Source organism: Populus nigra, chromosome 1 (assembly GCF_951802175.1).
Source record: "Populus nigra chromosome 1, ddPopNigr1.1, whole genome shotgun sequence".
Classification (NCBI taxonomy): Eukaryota; Viridiplantae; Streptophyta; class Magnoliopsida; order Malpighiales; family Salicaceae; genus Populus; species Populus nigra.
Genome location: NC_084852.1, coordinates 30,158,906 through 30,181,375, shown reverse-complemented (window position 1 = coordinate 30,181,375; position 22,470 = coordinate 30,158,906). Strand labels below are relative to the sequence as shown.

Sequence of the window (22,470 nt, the reverse complement as noted above, 5' to 3'; positions counted from 1 at the left end):
AATAACCGCAACTACAGTATCAAATAAACTATATAATTTAGTACATTAAATGGGTTTCACATGACGCAAAGAGAGGGGAACTTAAGGAATTTGATGGGTTTTTTTATTATGATAAAAGGAAAATCACATGAGTTTCACTCAATAGTTTTATTAATTTCAATCCATGTGAGGGTTTAATTGAGAATTTATTTATACATTAAGAGCTTAATCGAGAAAAAGAATAGATCAGGGATACAATCTAGATTGCCCTTTATTGAATTTATTTTATTATTTTGATTTTTTTAGTTTTTCATTAATAAAAAAGTCATCATGTTCTCTCTCTCTCTCTCTCTCTCTCTCTCTCTCTCTCTCTATATATATATATATATATATATATATATATATATATATATATATATATATTGGAGCTGTAAAATTAAAAATTAAAAAAATATATATTAGTTTTTTTATCTTCGCTTTCTCTTAGCTCTCCCATTATTGGAGATGCCCTAAACCGGCTCTTTTAGGCTTAGCACTCGCTCACTAATCACCCACAGAGAATCGCAGCAGCACCATATTCTCTTGACCTTCATTAAAATGGAGGAATTGCTAACAAATTAAAGCACCCTTCTCTTGTATCTCCTCTGCAAATTTCACTTCTTTGTAGTAAGATTTCTCTCTGTCGATCTCTGTTTTTTTTTTCTTTGAAAAAGAAAAGGAAAAAATCTTGCATGTTGGAGTATTTGTATTTGAAATTGATGATAAAGTAATCTTCTTTAACATATGTTTATCGATGGATGGGTTTTCATTGTTTGTTGATATTAATATTTTCAAGTCTAAGAAAAAGGAAAAGTTTTTTTTTTCTTGCCCATTTGTTAGCTTGTTTGTTTGCTTGCATGTCTTGATGCTAAAGTAGACTTTTTCCAACTTACATTTCTTGATGCTAGCAGCTTCTCGACACTTTCTTCGCTGAAATATGGGTTTTTCCCCCATATATGATTTTCAGGTTCTTGCTGGTTTTGGGGGTCACTGCATGATTGCTTGAACTCAATTTTCTTGGGAGTAATTAATGCTTTTCGTTAAATGTTTGGAGGGTTTGGGATTATTTTCGTAGATATTTACTTTGTTGGATGATTCACAGTGTATAGAGAAAGGGGTTTATTTGCGTTGCCTCTGTAGTTTATGCTATAATCTTCAAAAACAGTTTGTATCTTCAATTCGTTTTCTAAACGATTAATTTGCTGGGATTTAGTGAAATTCTTTTGTGATGGGACACAATCGGAGTTCATAAAAATTACTACTTGATGTTGGATTTTGATTGGATATTATTTTGAATACTTGGATCGGTTCTTAGATTGAACTTGTTATTAAACTTGTTTATATTCTAGTTTAAGAAATCAGGTGCTTCTATTCTCTTAAATTTTCATGGACGGCACTCTCCCATGCGGTAGTTTCTTGATGGGACCTGGTATTTGTCATTCCTGCCAAATTGCCTTTGTCTCTTACTCATTCACAGAATCCATGATTGCATGAAACTTTTTATGTTTTATGGCTACGTGATGGATCTAGTTGTATTCATGAGATTTGCAAATTTATCACCATTGCATGGATTCTAGAATTTCAAATAATCCTTTTTTTCATCTTTCTTTCCAGAGATAGCTTTGGTAGTTCTATCTATTCATTGTCATAAGGGAGTGCACTTTTCACGCAAACCATTATGCGGCCTTATGTGTCCAATGATTATCTAGTTTGATGGGAGCCCAATTAAGGAGGGATTTTTGTAACGCTTTGTGCAAATGGATGTCAATGTCAGTTAATGTACAAGGTTTTTGTTACTTGGAAAATAATGTTCATTTTTTACAATTATTTGTGTCTCTTTCATGGATGTTGGTGGCTTCTTAATTCCTAGTTGCTGAATCTTTTTTACCTGAAAAATGCTATTTGTTTTCCTCTAAGTGATGACTTTTGTGTTAGGATGTAACTCGCTTTCATTGGAGGTGGGATCTACTTTTGTCTTCATATGTTACAATTCTTTTAGAATGCTTACATTGAAATAAATATAGGTGCAAGATTACCTGGTTGATTTAAATACCTTCCCTAATTTTCATGTTAGAGACTTTTTGTATTAAATGCATGAGATTCTTTGCTAATACTCAATATCCAGCATGTTACATTGTTTTTAACATCCAGCATATTTCATTTTGTTATGTAGGTCCATCAGAGGACGCGTAGACAGGAGCTGAAACACCAGTTTTATATTTTATTTCTGGGATAAATGAATGAGGGTACTCTATAGCTCTGCATGGATAATCTGCTCTAAAACACCATATACTCTTTTGGGGCACAACCCAATTTTTCCTTTTGAGAAAAAAAGTAGCCCTTCTGTTAGGCTTACAGGGAGTAATATAGCTAGCCTGCTTTGTTTGGTGATGGCCTGATGCTGTATGAGATAGTTTTTGAATCTACATTTTTTGGTCAATATGCCTGTTCTTAGTTGTTAGTAAGTGTTAGTTAAAAGTTGTTGGTATTTGAGAGGTGCAAATCTGTGGCCATAACAGGAGTTTGCTGCTTCTCTATATTATCAGGCAACTAGTTTTTCTTTGCTAAGGGGGATCCTGGACATGGGAGTCTTCATTTTCCATATCATGTTGCAGGCCATTAAGTTGAGCTGGAAAAAAAATTAGAAACCATTATTTATTTATATATATATATAATCATCTATCATGCTTGTCACAAAATTATATGTTCTGAACCACATCTGAATGCATTGTGAACTGCTAAATTTAAGCTTCCTTTTTAGACCATTTAGGCTCATATTGTCTTGCAAAATAGCTCTTTTGGATGGCTTGGAATCAATAATTCTTTAGCTTGGTGAATGAGTTTGGTTTTTGCAGTTAACTTTTTGAATCAGTGAATGAGAGATTCAAGATGCTTAATGCTTGTTATTATTCTTAAAGCCTTGGAAAAAATTATCTCCTGTAGCAAATTTATCTAGGCAAGTTGCTTGAGGTGTTTAGTTGAACACAGGGTATTCAACTGATGCCATGAACCAGAGAGAAGGTGATTATGTTCCAATTAGAGATGCAGAGAACGTCCAACTGGGAATGTTTGACAAACCTCTTCCTTGCTTTGGCTGTGGAATTGGATGGTTTTCGTGAGTATTGCTTACCTTCCTCTCCCTTTAGTGCTCTCACACATAGACACACCTTTTTACTGCTGCCTCTTACTTGGATTTGTGTTCTCACTCTTCTCTCATGGATGCACCTTTACTCTACAGCCTTTTGCTTGGATTTGTGTTCCCACTGATGTGGTACTTCTCAGCAATTCTCTACTTTGGGAAGTACTATAACAAGGATCCAAGGGAGAGATCTGGCCTTGCTGCCTGTGCAATTGCTGTGAGTGATGAACTTAATTATTAATCTTTTGTTAGCATGGTTTGCCGCCCTCTTCTTTGTCATGTCTGCTGATTGAACATCGAATATAATACTTGCTATTATTGAAAAATGCATAGCTTGGAAAAATTCTGAAATCCAGCCTTCTAGCATTGGAATAAAGTTTTGACAGAGCATCCTGGTGCCACTAAGGAGGTGCCTGTGGAGGCGCACCATAGCTGGTGCTAGTGGCAGGTCACTTCCTTAATGCTGAAGAAGTTGAGAGGTCAACTTTCCTGAAATTGCAAAATACAAAATTACCCCTAACTAAAACAAAAATCACAGAACTGGCCCTGACAGTGAGACCCCAAAAATACCCTGTTAACTAGTAAAAGAGTCTAGGTTTCTCTAATTAGGTTCGATCCAAATCCACAAGCTTGTAGCGATAGATTTTCCCCTTCTATACATGTTAGGTACTATTTGCATCACAAAATGGCATGTAGACTAAATGCAGTGGTGTCCGCTTAATGATGTGTGTATTCCATATGATTTTTGTTTATGTGTCTTGTGTTTATTGGTTTAGTCTTGGGTGATGTGATAGATTTAGTCTATCTAATAATTTCTCCTAAAAGAGGTACAAACTGAGCTTTCCAGGAATGAAATAGTTATATACAGCACAATGAAAAGCAACTGGGCAGTCTCATTGTAATTTCCTATCATTGTTTTTGATGGGTGACAGTTCAAATCCTTTTTGCCGAGCACATATTTTTCAATCACGTGTATACCGTCCTCTCACCACTGAACTAGACTGTTACTGCAAAACATTTCATGATAGGTATCGATATAGCTGTGTCTGGAGACTGGAGAGTACTTTATCTTGGGAGAGACCAGAAGTTTCAATGTACTTGTGCCAATCCTTGTGCTAATTGGTGCCACCAGAATTATGTAGGGTTATCTATTGCACATGATGATGAATTGGTGTGTTTATCTATTTTTTTCAGCAAGTAACATGCATGCACTTATCTGCAGGCTGTAGTGTTCACAATAGCTGCGGTGATCGCTTTACTTGTTTATTTGTTGTGATTCTCGCCTCGACAGATTCATCTTTGCAGCTGCAGTGTATGTTTCAAAAAGATAAGATGAACTTGATTCCAAGTGCTCAAGTTGTAATGGGCCCAGGACCAAGCTATCTGAAATCTCTGCACTCTTGTACATAATACGAAAAGGCTGTACAATGATGGGGGGGAACCCAGCTCAATTGTTAGATCCCCCTTTAGTGCAAATCTGTCTATGCATTCTACCTTGTAGGTTTTAGAAAAGGTGACATTTCCTCGATGTGTTCCTTAGATTTTGCTGGAAGCCTGAAGCATGACGAGCGCAAAACCACATGCTTGGTCATTCAATTTAAGCAAAATGACTTGAAATATGAAAATTCCCCATGTTTATTCCTTGCATTTCGTAGAAAGCTGCTCGTTATGTTACTCCGGATCTTAAAAAAATGCTCGTTTCTTGTTGTTCATGTCAAGTTCATCAATCTCCTCGATGTGGTTTGAAGCCCTTAACTCTGCAGTGCATGAATTGGGTCCAAGCTGATGCATCATTCAGCCAGAACTGCAGTTCTTGTCCATGATTTGGTTAAATGTAGACGTAGAACATCTGCTTCTGGGCACTTGCAACAAGACTCATGGCCCCGTCCTTCTACCCTTTGCATATTTGATGATTTAGATCAAATTTTCCGTCAGAAAATATCTAAAATACGAAACTGTTTTCTGCAAGTGAGTTATTTTAGATTCTGTATGACTTCTTCATACCTTTTTAATTAATTCATAAAACTAAATAAGTACCCTAATAATAATAATATTAATATATTCAAGACCGCTATACAATTAAAATAATTCAATAAACTTAATATCTAATCCAGATATATGTAGCCTTTTGATCTAATTTATGTTTGTGATTTAGATTTAAATAACTCGTAGTGTCCTATTTTCCTATGCATGGTAGTCGGGACTTTTCTTGTGTTTGAGTGCTTGTTCTTCTTCTTCTTGCTTAATCAGCTGCTCCTTTTTCTTCATCAATCCCTTTTTTCTATTTCTTCTTATCTTTTTTAAATATATCCATATTTAGTTTTTTTCAAAAGGACATATACCCAAATATCCGTATGTGGTAAGTTATTTATTTTCTAAATCCATGGTTATGATAATTACGAGCAATTATCATAATTATAAAACGATTAACTAAATTATAAAAATATAAGATGCCTTTTATGATTATAATATTTTTTAAGATAACAATATGCTTTTTAAGTAGTATTGTTTTATTGGTAATTACCACAATTACATAATAATTACTTGAGTTGTTGAATGATAAAAAAATATAATACTAATTATTATTTAATAATAGGTAATTAGATTACAATATAATAGCTTCCCATATTTCTAGAAAGTATCACTTTCTCATCCACCCTTGTCTTGACGTGCATTGTTGTCGGATGGTGGGTATGGATTCTAGATCGAGAGAGGAGGGTTGAATTTGCTTGAAAGAAATCATAAAAAACATGATTTAAAGAGTTTAAGGATCGTTATATAATATTATGGTTATAAAAAAAACTTAATGATTTATAAGAATCTACATAAAAAAACTAATTGTGCATGGAAAAAATTCATCATCCCCAATGCACTTTATTTATGGTAAACATTATTATCTATTTCTCTTATATAAACTAATATATTGTTTTGTTTTTTAATCGTTGGTCTGTTTAAAGTTTAAAAAAAATCCTTTTCAGTAAAAAGATTTTTATCTGATTAGGTTAAATCATAATCATTCTAGAGTTAAAAAATTTAAAAAAAATTATTTTTTTATTCAATATTAGAAATACGTCATAGATATCATAAGTTCATAATCTCATAAAAAAAATAAAAAAAATAATTTTGTCTTTGTTTTTGAAATGTATGTCAAGTTCTGTGGTTTTAATAAACTATTTATTAAATTCAAAATGCATGAAAATTTATTTTTTTTGTGATTTGTAGTATGGTAAATTATGCAAATATGATTTATTTCTTAGAAACTTGGTCATATGTGCACACAAATAAAAACATATTTCAAATAGGGAATTTTTTATTTTTTTTGTATTTTTTCTGAAATTTTAAAGAAAAAAAGATATATTTAATATCAGATTTGTATCTTATAATATAAGTTTATAGCCATTAAATAAAAGTATTACAAAAAAAATACAAAAGACCCACAAATAATTTTAAAATGATCGTTTTTCAGGATTTTTAAAAATTACTTGAGGTTTATTTGAAAAAACCAAGAAAAATCTAGCAAGGAAAACTGTTAAAAAGTTTGTTAGAATGTATTTGTCAAATAAGCCTTAGAACTGAAAAATACATTTTTTCCTTTGTAAAATTTTAGTTCAAACAAACAAAGCCTTGAGCCTTTGAAAGGCTCAGCCCAATAACATGAAGTCGGGCTTCATAAAACCATTGCCGGCCTCCTCCGAAGAAAGAAAATATGGGTTGTCTCTCCTAAAATAAACAAAAGCCTTATCCATGGAAAAGAAAAATAACCCAAAATTTTGAAACAAAGCCTGACCCCTAACAAAAACAAATGCTCTCCTTTTGCTCTTGAAAGATCAAAACAGCTGAGTTAATGAATCCATGCATAGCTCGTGCCCAGAAACCATGAACACGTAGCAAACAAAGCACAGCGAATTTAGAATTTTTAAGGAACATAAGAGTTATACCTGTATTAGTAGGGATGGTGTGTCTTGCTTTGATTAAACACTTACCCAGTCTCCTTTTCCTTTTCTTCTCTTTCTGTTTCTCCTGTGTTTCCTTAACTTCTGCTGCTGTGATTGAGAAGAGAAGCCTCTGCTGTTTTTATTTTATTAAATCTTCTGTTGCTAGCTGTTCACAATGCTGCTTTTGCAATGCTGAGGAAAGAGTTGCTGCTGATGAAAAAGATTCTCCATTGCTGCTCCCGGTGCAGAGGGGATGAAAGGCGCTGAAGGCTGACAAGGCAAACCTCCTCCTGCTGCTTGCTCACGGTACAGAGAAGATGACGCTGCTGGAAGGAAGAGCTTCCACCACTGGTTTCAGGAGAAGTTGAGTGACACCGCTGCTGTTGCACGATCTGCTTATACTGTTACTTGAAGGGAGCTGCTGGACTACAACAAGTCACGGTGGAACCAGTGGTTGCTGATGAAGAGTGTCTTCCACTGTTGCTCCGGAGCTGCTCACGTTGCTGGTGCAGAGAGGTTCGCTGCTGCTGGTGGTTCTTCCAATTGCTAAGGGGATGTGTTGATGAGCTGCAGCGTGGAGATGTAGCTGGTGCAGAGCTTGAAACTGAACTGAGATCACGGTGCTATCGAGGCTGTGGAGAAGTAGTTGATGCTGATGTAGCTAGGAATTTATGGCTACAGTAGTAGTACTACTGCTATGGAGGGACTGGCCGTTGCTAGCAGAGAGGTTACTGCTGACTCACGGTGCTGAAGGAGAAGTAGGCTCCTGCTGCTCAAGAGTAAACAACCGCTACCGCTGTTGCTCACGTACGGGTATGGAAGAGTGGCAGCTGTGAGGGAGAGAAGGCTTCTTGTTTGTCTTGGAAAACAAGGGGCAGGCCACGTTTTTTTCTTGTTTTTGTAGAGAAGGGGAAGAAACTTACTACTTACTTGCATTCATTAACTTGAGTTCCTTGTCGTCAAAGAAAAAGAGTGCGTGTAGATAATAAAGCTGGGATCGATCTGGAAAGGTGATGTGTATAGGTGGATTTGTATTCATAATAATAATAATAATAATAAAATTAGTTTTTAAAGGAACTTATTAAAATAATATTTTTTTATTTTTTTAAATTTAATTTTTATATCAATATATCAAAATAATATGAAAATATTAAAAGTGTATTAATTTAAAAATTAAAAAAATAAATGTTGGTTTGAAAAAACGTTTAAAAGAGAATACCAATCACTCCCTTTAACTTGAACTAACGACCTTAGACGCGTTCAAAGCAACGGCTGATTAAGGAATGCGGCTACGACATCCATTTTCAACTTATTTGGTTAATGGATTATGTTTGGATTTAATGCGGCTACGACATCCATTTTCAACTTATTTGGTTAAACCTCCACTCCTCACTAACCTCCCCAAAAAAAAAACAAAGAAAAAACCAATCAAGAACACTCAATCATGAGGAATATTTGATTATTTATATTGAATTACAAGTTTTTTTTTTTTTTAAGTTGTGATTATTATGAGTTGATAATTCATCTTGAATTCATATCATAGTTAAAAATAAATTTAATAAATTTATTTTTATGTTTTGCCAAACATAATCTTATTATAATTTTAATAAATTGTTAAATTTTTTAAGGATAGTCTTGTAATTAGTTTTGATTTTCTTATAATTTTTTTATCCCCGCGTATTTAATATTTCAAATTGCAATCTGCACGTGAAGTGTATTTTTAGCATTAAGAGGGTGTTTGAGAGTGTAGTTGTTTTTCAAAATGTTTTTTACTCAGGAAAGTGTGCCAATAATATTTTTTTTATTTTTTAAAAATAATTTTTGAAATCAGCATATTAAAATAATTTGAAAACATCAAAAACATATTACTTCAAAGCAAAAAAAAATTTCCAAATTTGTTCGGAAGAGCTTTTAAAAAGCACTCCCAAATAGATAAAACCAATTTCACTCCACAAAAACAACAAAATCTTTATTTTTTTTTAAAATATACAACTTTATTTTAAATATAGAAATTCAAGAAAATTAGTTTTATTAATAATTTTAGATTTTATAAACAATCCATAAGAATTTAGTCTACGCTTTCAAGAACACAAAAAATCTATTGTTCTCTATGCAAATAAACAATTATAAGCTATTCTTAATTTATTTTATTTTTCCAAGTACAATTTTCATTCAAACGGAGGTAGAAATGATTGATCCAAGCAAAGCAATACACTCTGAAATTCGCTGTGTCAAATCTTCACCCCAACCCGAATGCCAGGACACGCGGTTTCCATGAGCTGGAATGCTTGCAGCAAAAGAAAGGAACAGAGAGTTTGATAGAGACAGAAATCAAGACGCGGTTTTCACGCCTTGTGATTATTCTAATTATATAATAATAATAATAATAAAGTCATTCAAGGCTATTCTCGTTACCAGCCTAGACTTGACGCGTGTGACCTTCGCCCATGTTATGACTACTTCGGTGGTAATTCATTCTTCAAATTAATTAATTAATTAATTAAAACCTGCCGTTTATTAATAAAAAAACAATTAAATTTAAAAACTTATATTATTCTTTGGCATAATTTCTCAAGTAAAAATTTTTTAAATTTAAAATTTATACAGATTTATTTTATCTTGTATTTAATTTTTATCAAATAAATAAGAATAGTGAGATTCAAACTTGTGACCATTTGGTTATTAATACTTTAACACTATATTAAAAAATTAATTCAATTTAAAAATTAAAACTATTAGATAAATATAAAGTCTAAAAGTATTATTATCTTGAACTTATTAATAATCATATTATATTATCTGTGGTGTTCAAAAAACAACCCCTAGGACCATGTGTATGCTACTGTATATTGAGAGCTGGTGTGCTGACGTCGATGCTATGGCTTTACGATGACAGCAAGCATGTGGTGTGGGTAAATTTTTACTTTCGCTTCTTACTTAGGAAATGAATAATGTTTTTATTAGTTTATTTCTTTTAATGTTGATCTAACTAGGTTTTAAATTTAATTTAATCAATTCCCTAAATATTTAATATTTAGTCGTGCTAACCTAATTTCTGTCGGGTCAAAATTGCTTACAGCCTATGAAGGGTTTGATTCCCTCTTTTTTTTTTTTTTTTTTTATATAAATGCCATGATCACTCCTTATTTTTAAGACTATACTCTACTGCCTCTCCTTTTCCTTTTCTTCCTCTGAAGCCATTGAAGCAAGCAAAGCTTATAATATCAAGAAAAACTCCGATCAAGCAAACATCATAAAAGCTATCGCATTCCCAAAAGCAAAGCTAAAAGCTGTCCAAGAAAAGTTCTTCCCCTCTCGCTTTCTACAAACTCTCAAAAGGAGAACCAAAACCCGAAACCAATCCTCAAACAATGGACGAAGAGGAAGACATGCCGCTATTCTGGCTTCAAGCCACCAACACTCGCCACCGTTCCCGCGGCCTCCGCCGTCAAGCCTCCTCTATCTTCCTAAATTCTGGTGTATTTCTCGTCCTATTACTAGTTGTAGCTCTCGCTTTTGTCCTTGTTGTTGTTTCTTCAATTGGCTCTTTCACATCTCAAATTTTGAGACCACAGTCGGTCAAGAAAAGTTGGGACTCACTCAACTTGGTTCTGGTCCTCTTTGCTATTGTCTGTGGATTTCTTAGCAGAAACAACAGCGGCGGCGGCGATAATGAAAACACAAGTTATTACGAAGATCAAAGCCTATCAAATGTACAAAAACCATCACATCCGTCAACTCCTTCACATAGATGGTTTGAGCATCAAGATCGAACTGTGAGCTATAACACGTTGAACAGATTGAGGAGTTTCAGTTCGTATCCAGATCTTCGTCAAGAATCTTTGGAACGGTGGAGATTTTACGATGATACCCACCTGAATAACTACAGGTTTTCAACCTCAAGTGATCAGATTCATCATCATTATCCGCAGCAGGTCGAGGAAACTAAAAAACAAGAAGAGGGTGTTGGTGTTAAAGATATAGACGTTGATACCTTTGTGATAAATCAAAAGGAAGTTTCATATCCATCATCGCCACCTCCATTTCCTCCACCACATCCATCACCATCACCTCCATTGCCACCATCTCCGCCTCCTAAGCTTGTGAGGAGAAAGGTGAAGAGAACATATCAAGATCTTGGATATGAAAAAAGAACCGATCATGAGGAGAAAGTCCTTGAAAACTTGTACAACATCCCGCCACCATCTCCGCCGCCGCCGCCTCCTCCTCCTCCACCACCACCACCACCTATATTCAGCAAGAACGAGAAAAGGAGAGGCAAAGATTTCTTGATTTCACTAAGAAGAAAGAAAAAGAAGCAGAGACAAAAGAGCGTTGAAAATCTTGATAGCTTCTTCAATCCTCAACCTACCCCAACTAGTACTCTACCTTCGATACCGCCACCCCCGCCTCCACCCCCACCACCTCATTTTCTTCAAAATTTGTTCTCAAAGAAAGGCAAAACCAAAAAACTCCATCCAGTTCCCCCGCCGCCACCTCCACCACCAATCACACGTGTATCAAAGGTGGTCTCCCAAAAGGTTACGTCAAGAACCAAGGTCCAAGTAGCACCAGTGACATCTGATAAACCTCCAGAACCAGCCAAGACAAGTCGTTTCCATAGCGTGGAAGAGAATGTGGAGAGAGGGAATGCTTCACCTTTGATTCCACTACCGCCGCCGCCGCCGCCGCCACCATTCAAAATGCCAGCATGGAAATTTGTTCATGATGGTGACTATGTTAGAGTAGGGAGTTTCAACAGTTCGAGGAGTGGATCACCGGATTTGGATAGCATTGAGGATGCATCATCAGAGAAGGATCAGTCAAGTCCAGTGGCAGAAGCAGGTGGATCAGATTCAGCAGCAACGGCATTGTTTTGTCCAAGTCCTGACGTGAACACCAAGGCTGATAATTTCATAGCGAGGTTTAGAGCTGGTTTGACGTTAGAGAAGGTGAATTCTACCAACAGAAGGTCAAATCTTGGTCCAGAAGCCAGCACAGGCACAGGCACAAGCTAGAAGAAGGCTTCTGATTTGTTTTTCTTTTTATTTTTGGAGATTTGATTGATTTTTTTTTTATATATATATTTTTAATATTTGGCGAGGATGTATGTATGTATGCTGGTTTGGGCTGTCCTGTCATTTTAGGTGAAATTTTATTATACATACAGGAATGAATACATGAGAACATGGAATGAATTAATTATTTTTTTTTTCTTTAATTACGTGAATTCTGGTGCTGCTCAAGAAGAAGAAGAAGAATAAATCCACGAACTGTCCCGTCTTCTTGCATTGCAGGAGCATGTATAGTAGTGGTGGACAAAATAATTGTAGTCGCGCATTATTGTTCATGGTTGGAGATGATTTTTATTTCTGTGTGAAGCTCTTGGACAGTCTTTTTAAGTTTTAACCATATTATCCGGGTTATTTTTTATAAATCAAAATAAAGTTATTTTGATAAAAATATAAAAAATAATTAATAGGTTGTAATCAGATATTGTCAAATCAATTTATAGGATAAGCCGGGTTTTTAATTATTTTTATTTTTTAATAAATTCGATCTAATTCTAGTTTTGAATCCCGAATTGACATGTCAAGCCAGGTTTGTTTTAAAAGTATACTCTCTGTACAATTATTTCTGGTCATTTCCTACTGTCCATTTGAAAAGGAGATTGTACACTGAAATAATTGTTTTGATGCTTTTCACCAAGGTTGCACCTTATTATCTTAAAAGAATATCGTGCCAGGATTTGGGATGGAAGTGAATTTAGCTGTGATTCCTGGTCTTGGCACGCAATGAATGAATGGTGCCAGGATTGCTCTTGACAGGGTGGAGGTATTGGAATGGATATATAGGTGGTGTACTGTGCAATGCGATATATATATATATATATGTATATATATATATGTATATATATACATGTATGTATATATATATAGATGCTCTAAGCGTGTAGATGGGTTAGTTATTTCTATAATTAGTCAGGCAAAGGAGAGAGGTTCATGTACTTGGAATCATGGCTGGCTGGTATCTCTCTCTCAGCTAATTAAATAGCAGCCATGACACTATATATAAAGTGGCGAAGAACATAGATAGATGCATGATGGGAAATTATGATCTCATTCTTTTATTTGCTCTTCAGACCCATTTAATTTGCTTTTAACATGATGTTATGACACAGGGAAGTGTAGGGTTTCTATATATATATATATATATATGGAGTAATGGAGCTGTCATGACAGATATCCAAAAGTATGTCACACACAAGTAACTTTATTAGGGCAACTTTTTACATTGAATTAGGTATCATACCTTGAAAGCTAGTTCTGTGATTACTTATTAAAGGGAACTTTCTTGATACAATCCAGGAAAGAAAGGGGTACACAATCAAATTTGGATTTTAAGTATAATGTTATCTCCAAGCTTTTGAGTATAATTTTCAATCTAATTGTTATATCATGCTGAAATTTTATAAAAAAAAAACTTAAATATATTTTTTTACATTAAATTAAAATTTCAAGTCAATCGAATTCCAGCAAAGTTTTGCGATACATGTCAACAGATGTGATATGAATTTTATTGTTTGTTGCCTTTTGATTTTCTCGTAATACAATAATATTTAAGTATTTATTTCTATGAATTTTCTAGTTTTATAAATTTTTTTGATAAATAATGATATAGTTTCCAACTATGATAATGATCCTTTATTATTTTAAAATTATTTTGATTCCTTATCTATTCTAACCACACGAGAAAATGAGAGCTAAAATATTTAATAACCAGATTACTTTTGGACTGAAATATTTTTTATATTAATCTGAATTATTTTAAAGTTTAGTATCGTTTTATTTTATTATTGAAATATTCCTTGCCATCAGAAAATGATTTCATCATCGCGATCTTTCTTTTTTTTTCTCCTCAAAATCATTGAATCATTACACAGATTTTTTCTTAAATTAACACCGTTCAATTTTTATTTCCTGAAATCATACATACATACCCTATATATTTTCTTTCACCTTACAAACGTGGGAGCTTTATGACGAGGAAATATAAAAAGGAGAATAAAACTTCCATTTCCTTGGAAGCAATGAAAGCAAGGTTCCCGTGAAAATGGTATCGTGGGTGAATCACAAACTCTCCAGAAAGAAGAAGAAGAAACGATGCTAAGAGCAAGTGATAAACTTGCTCTCTGCTTTCTAGCAGCTGCAGGCTGCAAAACATCATGAAGCAACTCGTTTTCACGATAGATTACTAGACCATAACTCTCCATAGCTCCACCAGAAAATTCAGAGACAGCAACCATTCACCGCTCAGGAAGTGGGCAGGCATTGAGAAGTACCTGGATAAACTCCATCACCAGATTAGCTGAAAAAGCATCTATCTTTGATCCTCTATCGGGTGTTCAAGTGTTTGAAGCATTGTCTACAATGGGATCATTTTTATAGCTTTCAGAAGCTAAGTTCCTATCAGGGGGTTGGTGTTAGAAAATAGCATAAAGCTCACCTCCCCGGAACAGAAATGTTGAAGAATAACAATGATAAGAAGTTATGGAAGAAAAAGGATAATCGTTTTCTTTTAGTTTTAGATGTTAGTCTGTTATTCTTTTCCTTTCTTTTATTTTCTTCTTTTACTTTTCTGTTAGTCCTTTCTAACCTTACGTACAGCTTGTACAACATATACAATAGGTCATTCGTTTCTCGTGGGATAGCAGCCCTGAGGTGTATATATATATGGCTGCGTTCATCTTGTAAAACTACATAACAAGAGAATAAATATATCATTGAATGAGCAGTGCTCTTCAATAGAACAATCAAACTATCTCGTTCTCTAATTTTCTTCCTTCTGCAACTTTTATCATTTCTCACATGGTATCAGAGTTTCTAGTTCTCTAGATAACTATGGAAACAGAAAACCAACAAACACCAACCTCAACTATGCATTTAACATCACGCTTCCACAACCTATCAGATCAAAACAACCCATATCGACTTGACAACGGTGACACATCGGTTCTCAGTCTGGTGACCGATCTACTAACCACAGAAAACTATGTTACTTGGATAAGAGCCATGAAGAGGGCCCTTAGAGCCAAGAACAAGCTGGGTTTTGTTGATGGCAGCATAACAAAACCAACAGATCCCAACGATCCTCTCCTGAATGCTTGGGAAAGATGCAATGATATGATTGTCTCCTGGATTCATAACTCTGTAAGTCCCTCAATGAAATCCTCCTTCATCCTTGTAGATAATGCATATGAAATCTGGAGGGAACTCTGTGAGAGACTTACCCAACAAAACGGACCACAGATTTTTCAATTAAAAGGAGCTCTAGCGAACTTAACACAAGGAAATGATTTAGTCAACATCTATTACGGAAAGCTAAAATCAATTTGGGATGAGTTAGCATTGCATTGTCCTATGCCCGAATGTTCTTGTGGACAGATGAGGGTCCTGACTGATCGGTACCAACAAGACTATGTAATTCAATTCCTCATGGGATTGAATGAAACATACTCCAACATACGGGATCAAATCATGCTGATGGATCCAATACCACAAGTCAGCAAGGTTTTCTCTCTCGTTCAACAACAGGAAAAACAACATCAAATGTTACTTTGCACATCTACCCTTGATTCAATGGCTCTTTTCACCAGAAACACATCCACAAACTTCAAGACCTTCAACAGACCCTATTGCCCCCATTGCAAGATCCAAGGACATTCTTTAGAAGATTGTTTCAAAGCTAGAAATGCAAAACCTCCTGTTTGCAGCCATTGTAAAATGAGTGGTCACTTGGCCGAAAAGTGTTACAAGTTGGTGGGATACCCTCCAGGGCACAAGTTGTACAACAAAGGGAAGAAACTGAATATTCATACCAGACAAACCAATATGATCATAGCAGAAGATTTTCCAAAGCACCATGTTGACAAGATGGATTTGATTTCAAACCAATATCAGAAAATCTTACAATTACTCCATGAGAAGCACAACTCAACAGAGACTCATTCCTCCATGGCTCCACGTTCAACCGTTCCTATGGCCAACTCCACCAGTCTTCCATCTATGTCTGGTATCGCAACTTGTCTCTCCACTTCTGCACATAAAGTTTTTGATATTACTAACGTTCCTTGGATTATCGATACAGGAGCTACAGATCATATGATCTGTAGCACTGCATTTTTTACACAAATTACAGCCACCGTGTCCTACAATGTCAAACTTCCCAATGGACAAGAAATCCCAGTCACACACATAGGCACTGTTAAGCTTTCAAATTTGATCACTCTTGAGAATGTTTTGTGCGTCCCTTCTTTTACTTTCAATCTTCTTTCTACGCCAACATTAACTAAAAGCATCTGCTGCTGTTTTATTTTCCTGTCCAATGTTTGTTTTCTGCAGGACCTTATGTCATGGACAACGATTGGATTGGGTTAAATGAAGAATGGTTTATACCAATTCCAGCACATTCAAGTATCTCATACTGCCTTGATGTGTAAATTATCCAAGTATTTTGATACCCACCGTCTGCATTCTGCTTGTACCACAAATACTAGTCCTGTTTTTCATTTGTGGCATTACCGTTTAGGCCATATTTCCAACTCTAAATTGCAATTGATTAGAGATTCTATTGTAATCAAAAACTTATGTCCTACTGAAACTCCTTGTTTTGTTTGCCCCATGGCAAGACAACACAAATTTCCTTTTAATCACAGCTTACACAAAACTTCTTTCAACTTTGAACTTATACATTGTGACTTATGGGGACCATGTTCTGTGACTGCCTATGATGGGAGTAAATATTTCTTAACAAATGTTGATGATATGTCTCGTAGCACTTGGGTTTATTTGCTCAAAAATAAGTCAGACACACAAAGATCCATATAGTCATTTTATAACCTTGTTAACACCCAATTTGGAACTAGGATTAAGTACCTAAGAAGTGATAATGGAACAGAGTTTCAGCTGACAGATTTCTATCGCAAAAATGGTATCATCCACCAAAAGACTTATGTAGAGACCCCACAACAAAATGGAATAGTAGAGAGAAAACACCAACACATCTTGAATGTTGTTAGAGCCCTTAGATTCCAAGCTAATCTGCCCTTAGATTTTTGGAGTGATTGTGTTCTTACTGCAACTTATCTTATAAACCGCATCCCTACGCCCCTACTGCAAAATACAACACCTTATGCAGCTATATTCAAACATGATCCTACCTATGATCACTTAAGAGTCTTTGGGTGCCTATGTTTTGCCACCACTTTAAGTCAAGGAAGAAGAAAATTTGATTCTAGAGCAAGAAGATGTATTTTCCTTGGTTATCCGTTTGGGGTGAAAGGTTACAAGTTATTAGACTTAGAAACCAATGACATTTTTCTATCCAGAAACATCACCCTCCATGAGTATGTTTTTCCTTTCCACACACCTGCAACCTTTTCTTCTGATACAATTTCTCCCCTGGTACAACAGCAGAATCAACCTTACTACTCCTCTACCTTAGACCCTCTGAGCACCATTCACACCTCATCTGATCCAATAACTCACATTTCTTGTTCACCCTCCACATCTGCTGACTTGTCTCCAACTACAGCTATCTTGCCTGAAACGTGTAACACAAGTATTCCATCTCACCATTCACCATTAGGCCCTTTATTCTCAGATCACTCACATTCTCCCATTTCCACATCTTTATCTCCTCCTCACATTCCTATTCGCAAATCTAGTAGAGTGACACAGGCTCCCAAGTATTTGCAGGATTTTCACTGTCAGCTGGTCTCTCTCAATTCTCTCAATCCAATTCAGGCCACGACAGTTAAGGTCCTTCCAGGTAAACAATTTCCCTTGAGTAACTTTCTTTCATACACACAATTCTCTTTACCTTTTCAAGTATTCACTGCATCGATATCTTCTCATACCAAGCCACAAACATATGCTCAAGCTGTCCTCGAACCTCATTGGCGTACAGCCATGCAAAATGAGTTGGAGGTATTGGAGTCTAACCAGACATGGATATTGACTGACCTACCTCCTGGCAAAAGACCTATTGACTGCAAATATGTCTATAAGATTAAATACCATGCAGATGGTAGCATTGAAAGATTCAAAGCAAGATTAGTTGCCAAGGGATACACACAGCAAGAGGGTATTGACTATCACGAAACATTCTCCCATGTTGCCAAGCTAGTCATCATGCGTTGCCTCTTGGCCATTGCTGTTGTTCAAGGCTGGGGTTTGTATCAATTTGATGTCAATAATGCGTTTTTACATGGAGATTTGCAGGAAGAAATATACATGAGGCGTCCTCCTGGATACACCCAAGGATCACCTCACCAAGTTTGCAAGCTACTTAAAAGTCTCTATGGTTTAAAACAAGCATCACGACAATGGTACTCAAAATTCTCAGCTGCCCTGCTTGATTTTGGCTTCTGTCAATCCAAGTCTGATAACAGTTTATTCATCAAGCGGGATACTTACTCTTTCACAGCACTACTGGTATATGTCGATGACATCATAGTGGCAAGTGACTCCCCTACTATTGTCGAAGAAATCAAGGTCTTCCTTAATAACAAATTTAAGATCAAAGACTTGGGAACATTGCGTTATTTCTTTGGGCTTGAAATAGCCAGAACAGCACAAGGAATACAAATATGTCAGAGGAAATATGTTATGGACATCCTAGCCAGCTCAGGTACTTTGGGATCTCGGCCTTCCAAACTCCTCATGGATCAAAATCTGCGACTTAGCAAAGACAAAGGTGACATCCTATCTGACCCTACCTACTACAGGAAGTTAGTTGGAAAACTTTTATACTTAACGATTACCAGGCCAAATATATCTTATAGTGTGCAGGTTTTAAGTCAATTCATGGACTGTCCCACTAATCTTCACTTAACAGCTACATTAAAAGTCCTGAAATATCTTAAAGGAGCTCCAGGGCAGGGTCTTTTCTTCCCTTCTACCAACACTTTGGATCTCATCGCGTATTGTGATTCTGATTGGGCATCATTTCCTGACACCAGACGTTCTATTTCTGGTTTTTGTATATTTCTTGGCTCATCTTTAATCTCTTGGAAATCCAAGAAGCAATTAGTTGTATCTCGATCTTCAGCAGAGGCTGAATACCGTGCCATGGCCACCACTGGTTCAGAAATTACCTGGCTACGTTATCTCCTCACAGACCTACAAGTTTCTCACCCACTTGCTGCTGCATTACATTGCGATAACAAAGCTGCATTACACATTGCTTTGAACCCAGTATTCGATGAAAGGACCAAACATATCGAGATAGATTGTCACCTTTTTCGTGACAAGATTCAAGAAGGAATTCTGAAGACTGCACATATTTCCACAAAGTTTCAATTGGCTGACGTATTTACAAAAGCTCTCCCTGCAACATTGCTCTCTTCTCATATATCCAAGATGGGCATCGTAAACTACTATGCTCCATCTTGTGGGGGGCTGTTGAAGAATGACAATGATAAGAAGTTACTGGAAGAAAAAGGATGATCGTTTTCTTTTAGTTTTAGATGTTAATCTGTTATTCTTTTCCTTTCTGTTATTTTCTTTTTTTACTTTTCTGTTAGTCCTTTCTAACCTTACGTACAGCTGGTACAACATAGACAATAGGTCATTCGTTTCTCGTGGGATAGCAGCCCTAAGATGTATATATATATGGCTGCGTTCATCTTGTAAAACTACATAACAAGAGAATAAATATATCCTTGAATGAGCAGTGCTCTTCAATAGAACAATCAAACTATCTCGTTCTCTAATTTTCTTCCTTCTGCAACTTTTATCATTTCTCACAAGAAACAAATTCCTAACTCACTGCAATGTCTTTTTCTTCTTAATTCGAGTTCCTTTCTGTTGAACAGGTTATTGATGCACTACGTGTGTTGTTTGTACAATTAAACGAATAACACAGAATTTCCTCACAACCACTAACAGAAAGCAAATCACTAACTCAATAAATAAATCAAGTGCCTTGACAGCAATACTTCAAGAACATTCCTCTTTATTACTCTGAACCAGAGGACACAGTACACACGAACCTCGACCCCTGCATGACCCATTCAAAGACATATAAGGCTGTGACATTCAAAGTGTTTTTGAAAACAAAACAATAATAATGAGAGGGGAGGAGATTCCTCGAAATAAACAGTCTTGACATTCCCATTAAGCTTTTCATCGATGATTGGCATATTAGACAAAGCTGTCAACTCTAAAAGCACGTCTATGGTTTCTTAGAAGTTTGCCTGCTCGGCAAGTTTAACAATGCCAGATCAATATCAGATATGCAACACAGACAGAAGCAGGGGAAAATGCATCACATTACCAGTATACAATAATAATCTTTTTGCACAAATGCACGCGAAGTCAACAGCCTTGTTTGAAAAAGTACACGAAAAGGTTACAGTTTTCACTTACAAGAAGGAACAGGTTCATCCCAGCACAGAAAGCACCTCCTTGCGTTCAACTGAGTAACGCCATATTCTTCTTCTCTTCTCCATCCATGTAAGTACTACTATTAAGATCAAATATCAAACCGTGAAACGTTCCTCTTTATTTATAAGTTTATCCAAAACAGAATAGACACAAAAAGAGTACCATCTGTAGAACACCCTCAAATGCTCATTAAGAATTCCAGAAAAGCCAATCCTTAGCATTCCATCGCCAACATTAAGTGTTTCTTCGAAGACCAATACAAATCTCTCATCATCTTCATCCAAAACAAATCACATGGACAATACTGCTGCTGCATACGGATCAAGAACCGAAGATGGTATCAAGAAAGCCTTGTGCCAAATCTAAATGACATCATTAGATACTATAATCAAGCAAGAATTACTTACTTGGTTCTGAGAGGCAATGAACGAGACTCCATGGATATTGAATTCAAGAGCATTTAAGACGATAAACATATTGTGTTTAATGATTCTAAGGTTGATACATGTTGTGCCTGAAAAAGGGCAGACTGAAAGATCAGGTTTGAGGTGAAGATCATAATGATTACGGATGGCAAACTTTGGTAATCTTGTTTAGCTTTTGAACTGCTCTATGTTCTGTTTCTTCTCCATTGTTTTAGCCAAAACTCTCTCGGGTAACTGGGAGAGGGAGTAAGATAAGGACAGATTGGAAACTCATCTCATTGTCCAAGGACAGACTGGATAATTTCTCCCTAGTTAAAAAGTAAGGTGAAGATGACCCAAGAGACCTGAAATCATATTCTGTGTGCGATCGGAAGGTTTATCATGTAATCTTGTTCAATAATTGAACATCAGGAAAGGAGTTTTGCAGGTAATTTTCTTTCAACATCTTTTGCTCTTTGCTGTGATCAGATGGAAATGTACTGTTTCCCCCTTTTGCCATGATGGCCCTGCTAGATGCGTTGGACTTGAGAGTTTGGTTAAAGCTACAGCAGGCGTAGAGCATATTGACAGAAGAACATGCACTCTCTAAACCTGCTGTGCGTTCAGCTTCCTAAAATCCTGAGTGAGGGCAAAGGAAAAGGGTCTGCATCGTCATAAATTAATAGCCAAATCCTTCAAAACTAATCTTGATTAGCTTCGCTTGTTATGTTAACTACTTTGCTTCTTGCCTTGCAGGTTTCATGATTAATTATCAATAAATAAAAAGGTGAGCACATAATCAACAAAACTACACTGATAATGAAATAGAATATACTTGGAAGTTTTGGTGTAGTCTACCCCAATTTGGCCAAGTGAGTGCAACCTGACTAGCTTCCCCTTGCAAGTCTAAAATGCCGAAAATCATGACATAACAAACCAGATTACCAAAATAATCAACACTGCTCATGCAATTCATCCCTGTGCCTGAAGCTTACCAAAATAATCAACACTGCTCATGCAATTCATCCCTGTGCCTGAAGCAACAAGCCTCTCCAGCTGGAACGGAAAACCCATTTTTGCTTCTTTGTTGTAAATAATAAACTTGCTTATTAGTCTAGAATCAATGCATCTTGATGCATTGACCCTTCTGTTTACTACCAAAAAAATGAAAGGAACTTGCCGCCCAGAAATAACAATTTGCTGTAAAACTTGAATGCCAAATGTGGTCCCTTCATTTCGAAGATTGATATCACTTACCAGCAATATTCAGACCACAGATTCCATACCTTCCGGTTAACAAAAACGTTCACAACAGAGCATCAGTCTATCAGAAGTTGCTTCTGTAACTGAAGCAACCTGCAAGCAACTGCACATTTCTGGTATGCATCTCTGCCATACAGTTTATGACTGAGAATGTCAGAGGTTAATACACTGAAAGTCTATCCCTTAACCTCCAAGTAAAATAACCGATGGCTGAAAAAAAATTAACAGTTTTATTAAGCTACTTAGATAATCAGTTTGCAATC

The 22,470-nt window shown here is 35.9% G+C and overlaps 2 protein-coding genes across 6 annotated transcripts; both read left to right on the top strand.

The window, feature by feature from the left end:
• The first annotated feature begins 428 nt into the window (after positions 1–428).
• On the top strand, positions 429–4,804 carry LOC133671198 (large ribosomal subunit protein eL20z-like). Of its 5 annotated transcripts, none has more exons than XR_009834228.1 (6): positions 430–645; positions 2,192–2,264; positions 3,007–3,133; positions 3,257–3,374; positions 4,186–4,295; positions 4,380–4,575. XR_009834228.1 is itself a non-coding variant. In XM_062091888.1 (6 exons), exons 3-6 carry the CDS (start codon positions 2,255–2,257, stop codon positions 4,431–4,433), a joined length of 309 nt encoding a protein of 102 aa, XP_061947872.1. In that variant the 5' UTR covers positions 430–645; positions 1,633–1,787; positions 2,192–2,254; the 3' UTR covers positions 4,434–4,804. The 5 variants fall into 5 exon arrangements, 4 of the variants coding, with proteins under 4 accessions (XP_061947881.1, XP_061947872.1, XP_061947863.1 ...); XM_062091888.1 differs by lacking the exon at positions 4,186–4,295 and adding an exon at positions 1,633–1,787 and having other exon boundaries at positions 4,380–4,804; XM_062091879.1 differs by lacking the exon at positions 4,186–4,295 and adding an exon at positions 1,633–1,804 and having other exon boundaries at positions 4,380–4,804.
• A 5,431-nt stretch (positions 4,805–10,235) lies between these two features.
• Positions 10,236–12,313, top strand: LOC133694523 (uncharacterized). Its single transcript, XM_062116065.1, has one exon. The coding sequence runs from the start codon at positions 10,464–10,466 to the stop codon at positions 12,108–12,110; it is 1,647 nt and encodes a 548-aa protein (XP_061972049.1). The 5' UTR covers positions 10,236–10,463; the 3' UTR covers positions 12,111–12,313.
• Positions 12,314–22,470: the final 10,157 nt, after the last annotated feature.

Excerpts from the sequence above, each read along its gene's own strand:
- LOC133671198 (XM_062091888.1), top strand. Across the intron at positions 3,134-3,256 it reads TGTGGAATTGGATGGTTTTC|CCTTTTGCTTGGATTTGTGT; the intron begins GTGAGTATTGCT and ends TTTACTCTACAG. Across the intron at positions 3,375-4,379 it reads TTGCTGCCTGTGCAATTGCT|GCTGTAGTGTTCACAATAGC; the intron begins GTGAGTGATGAA and ends ACTTATCTGCAG.
- LOC133694523 (XM_062116065.1), top strand. The coding sequence starts at position 10,464 with ATGGACGAAGAGGAAGACATGCCGCTATTCTGGCTTCAAGCCACCAAC.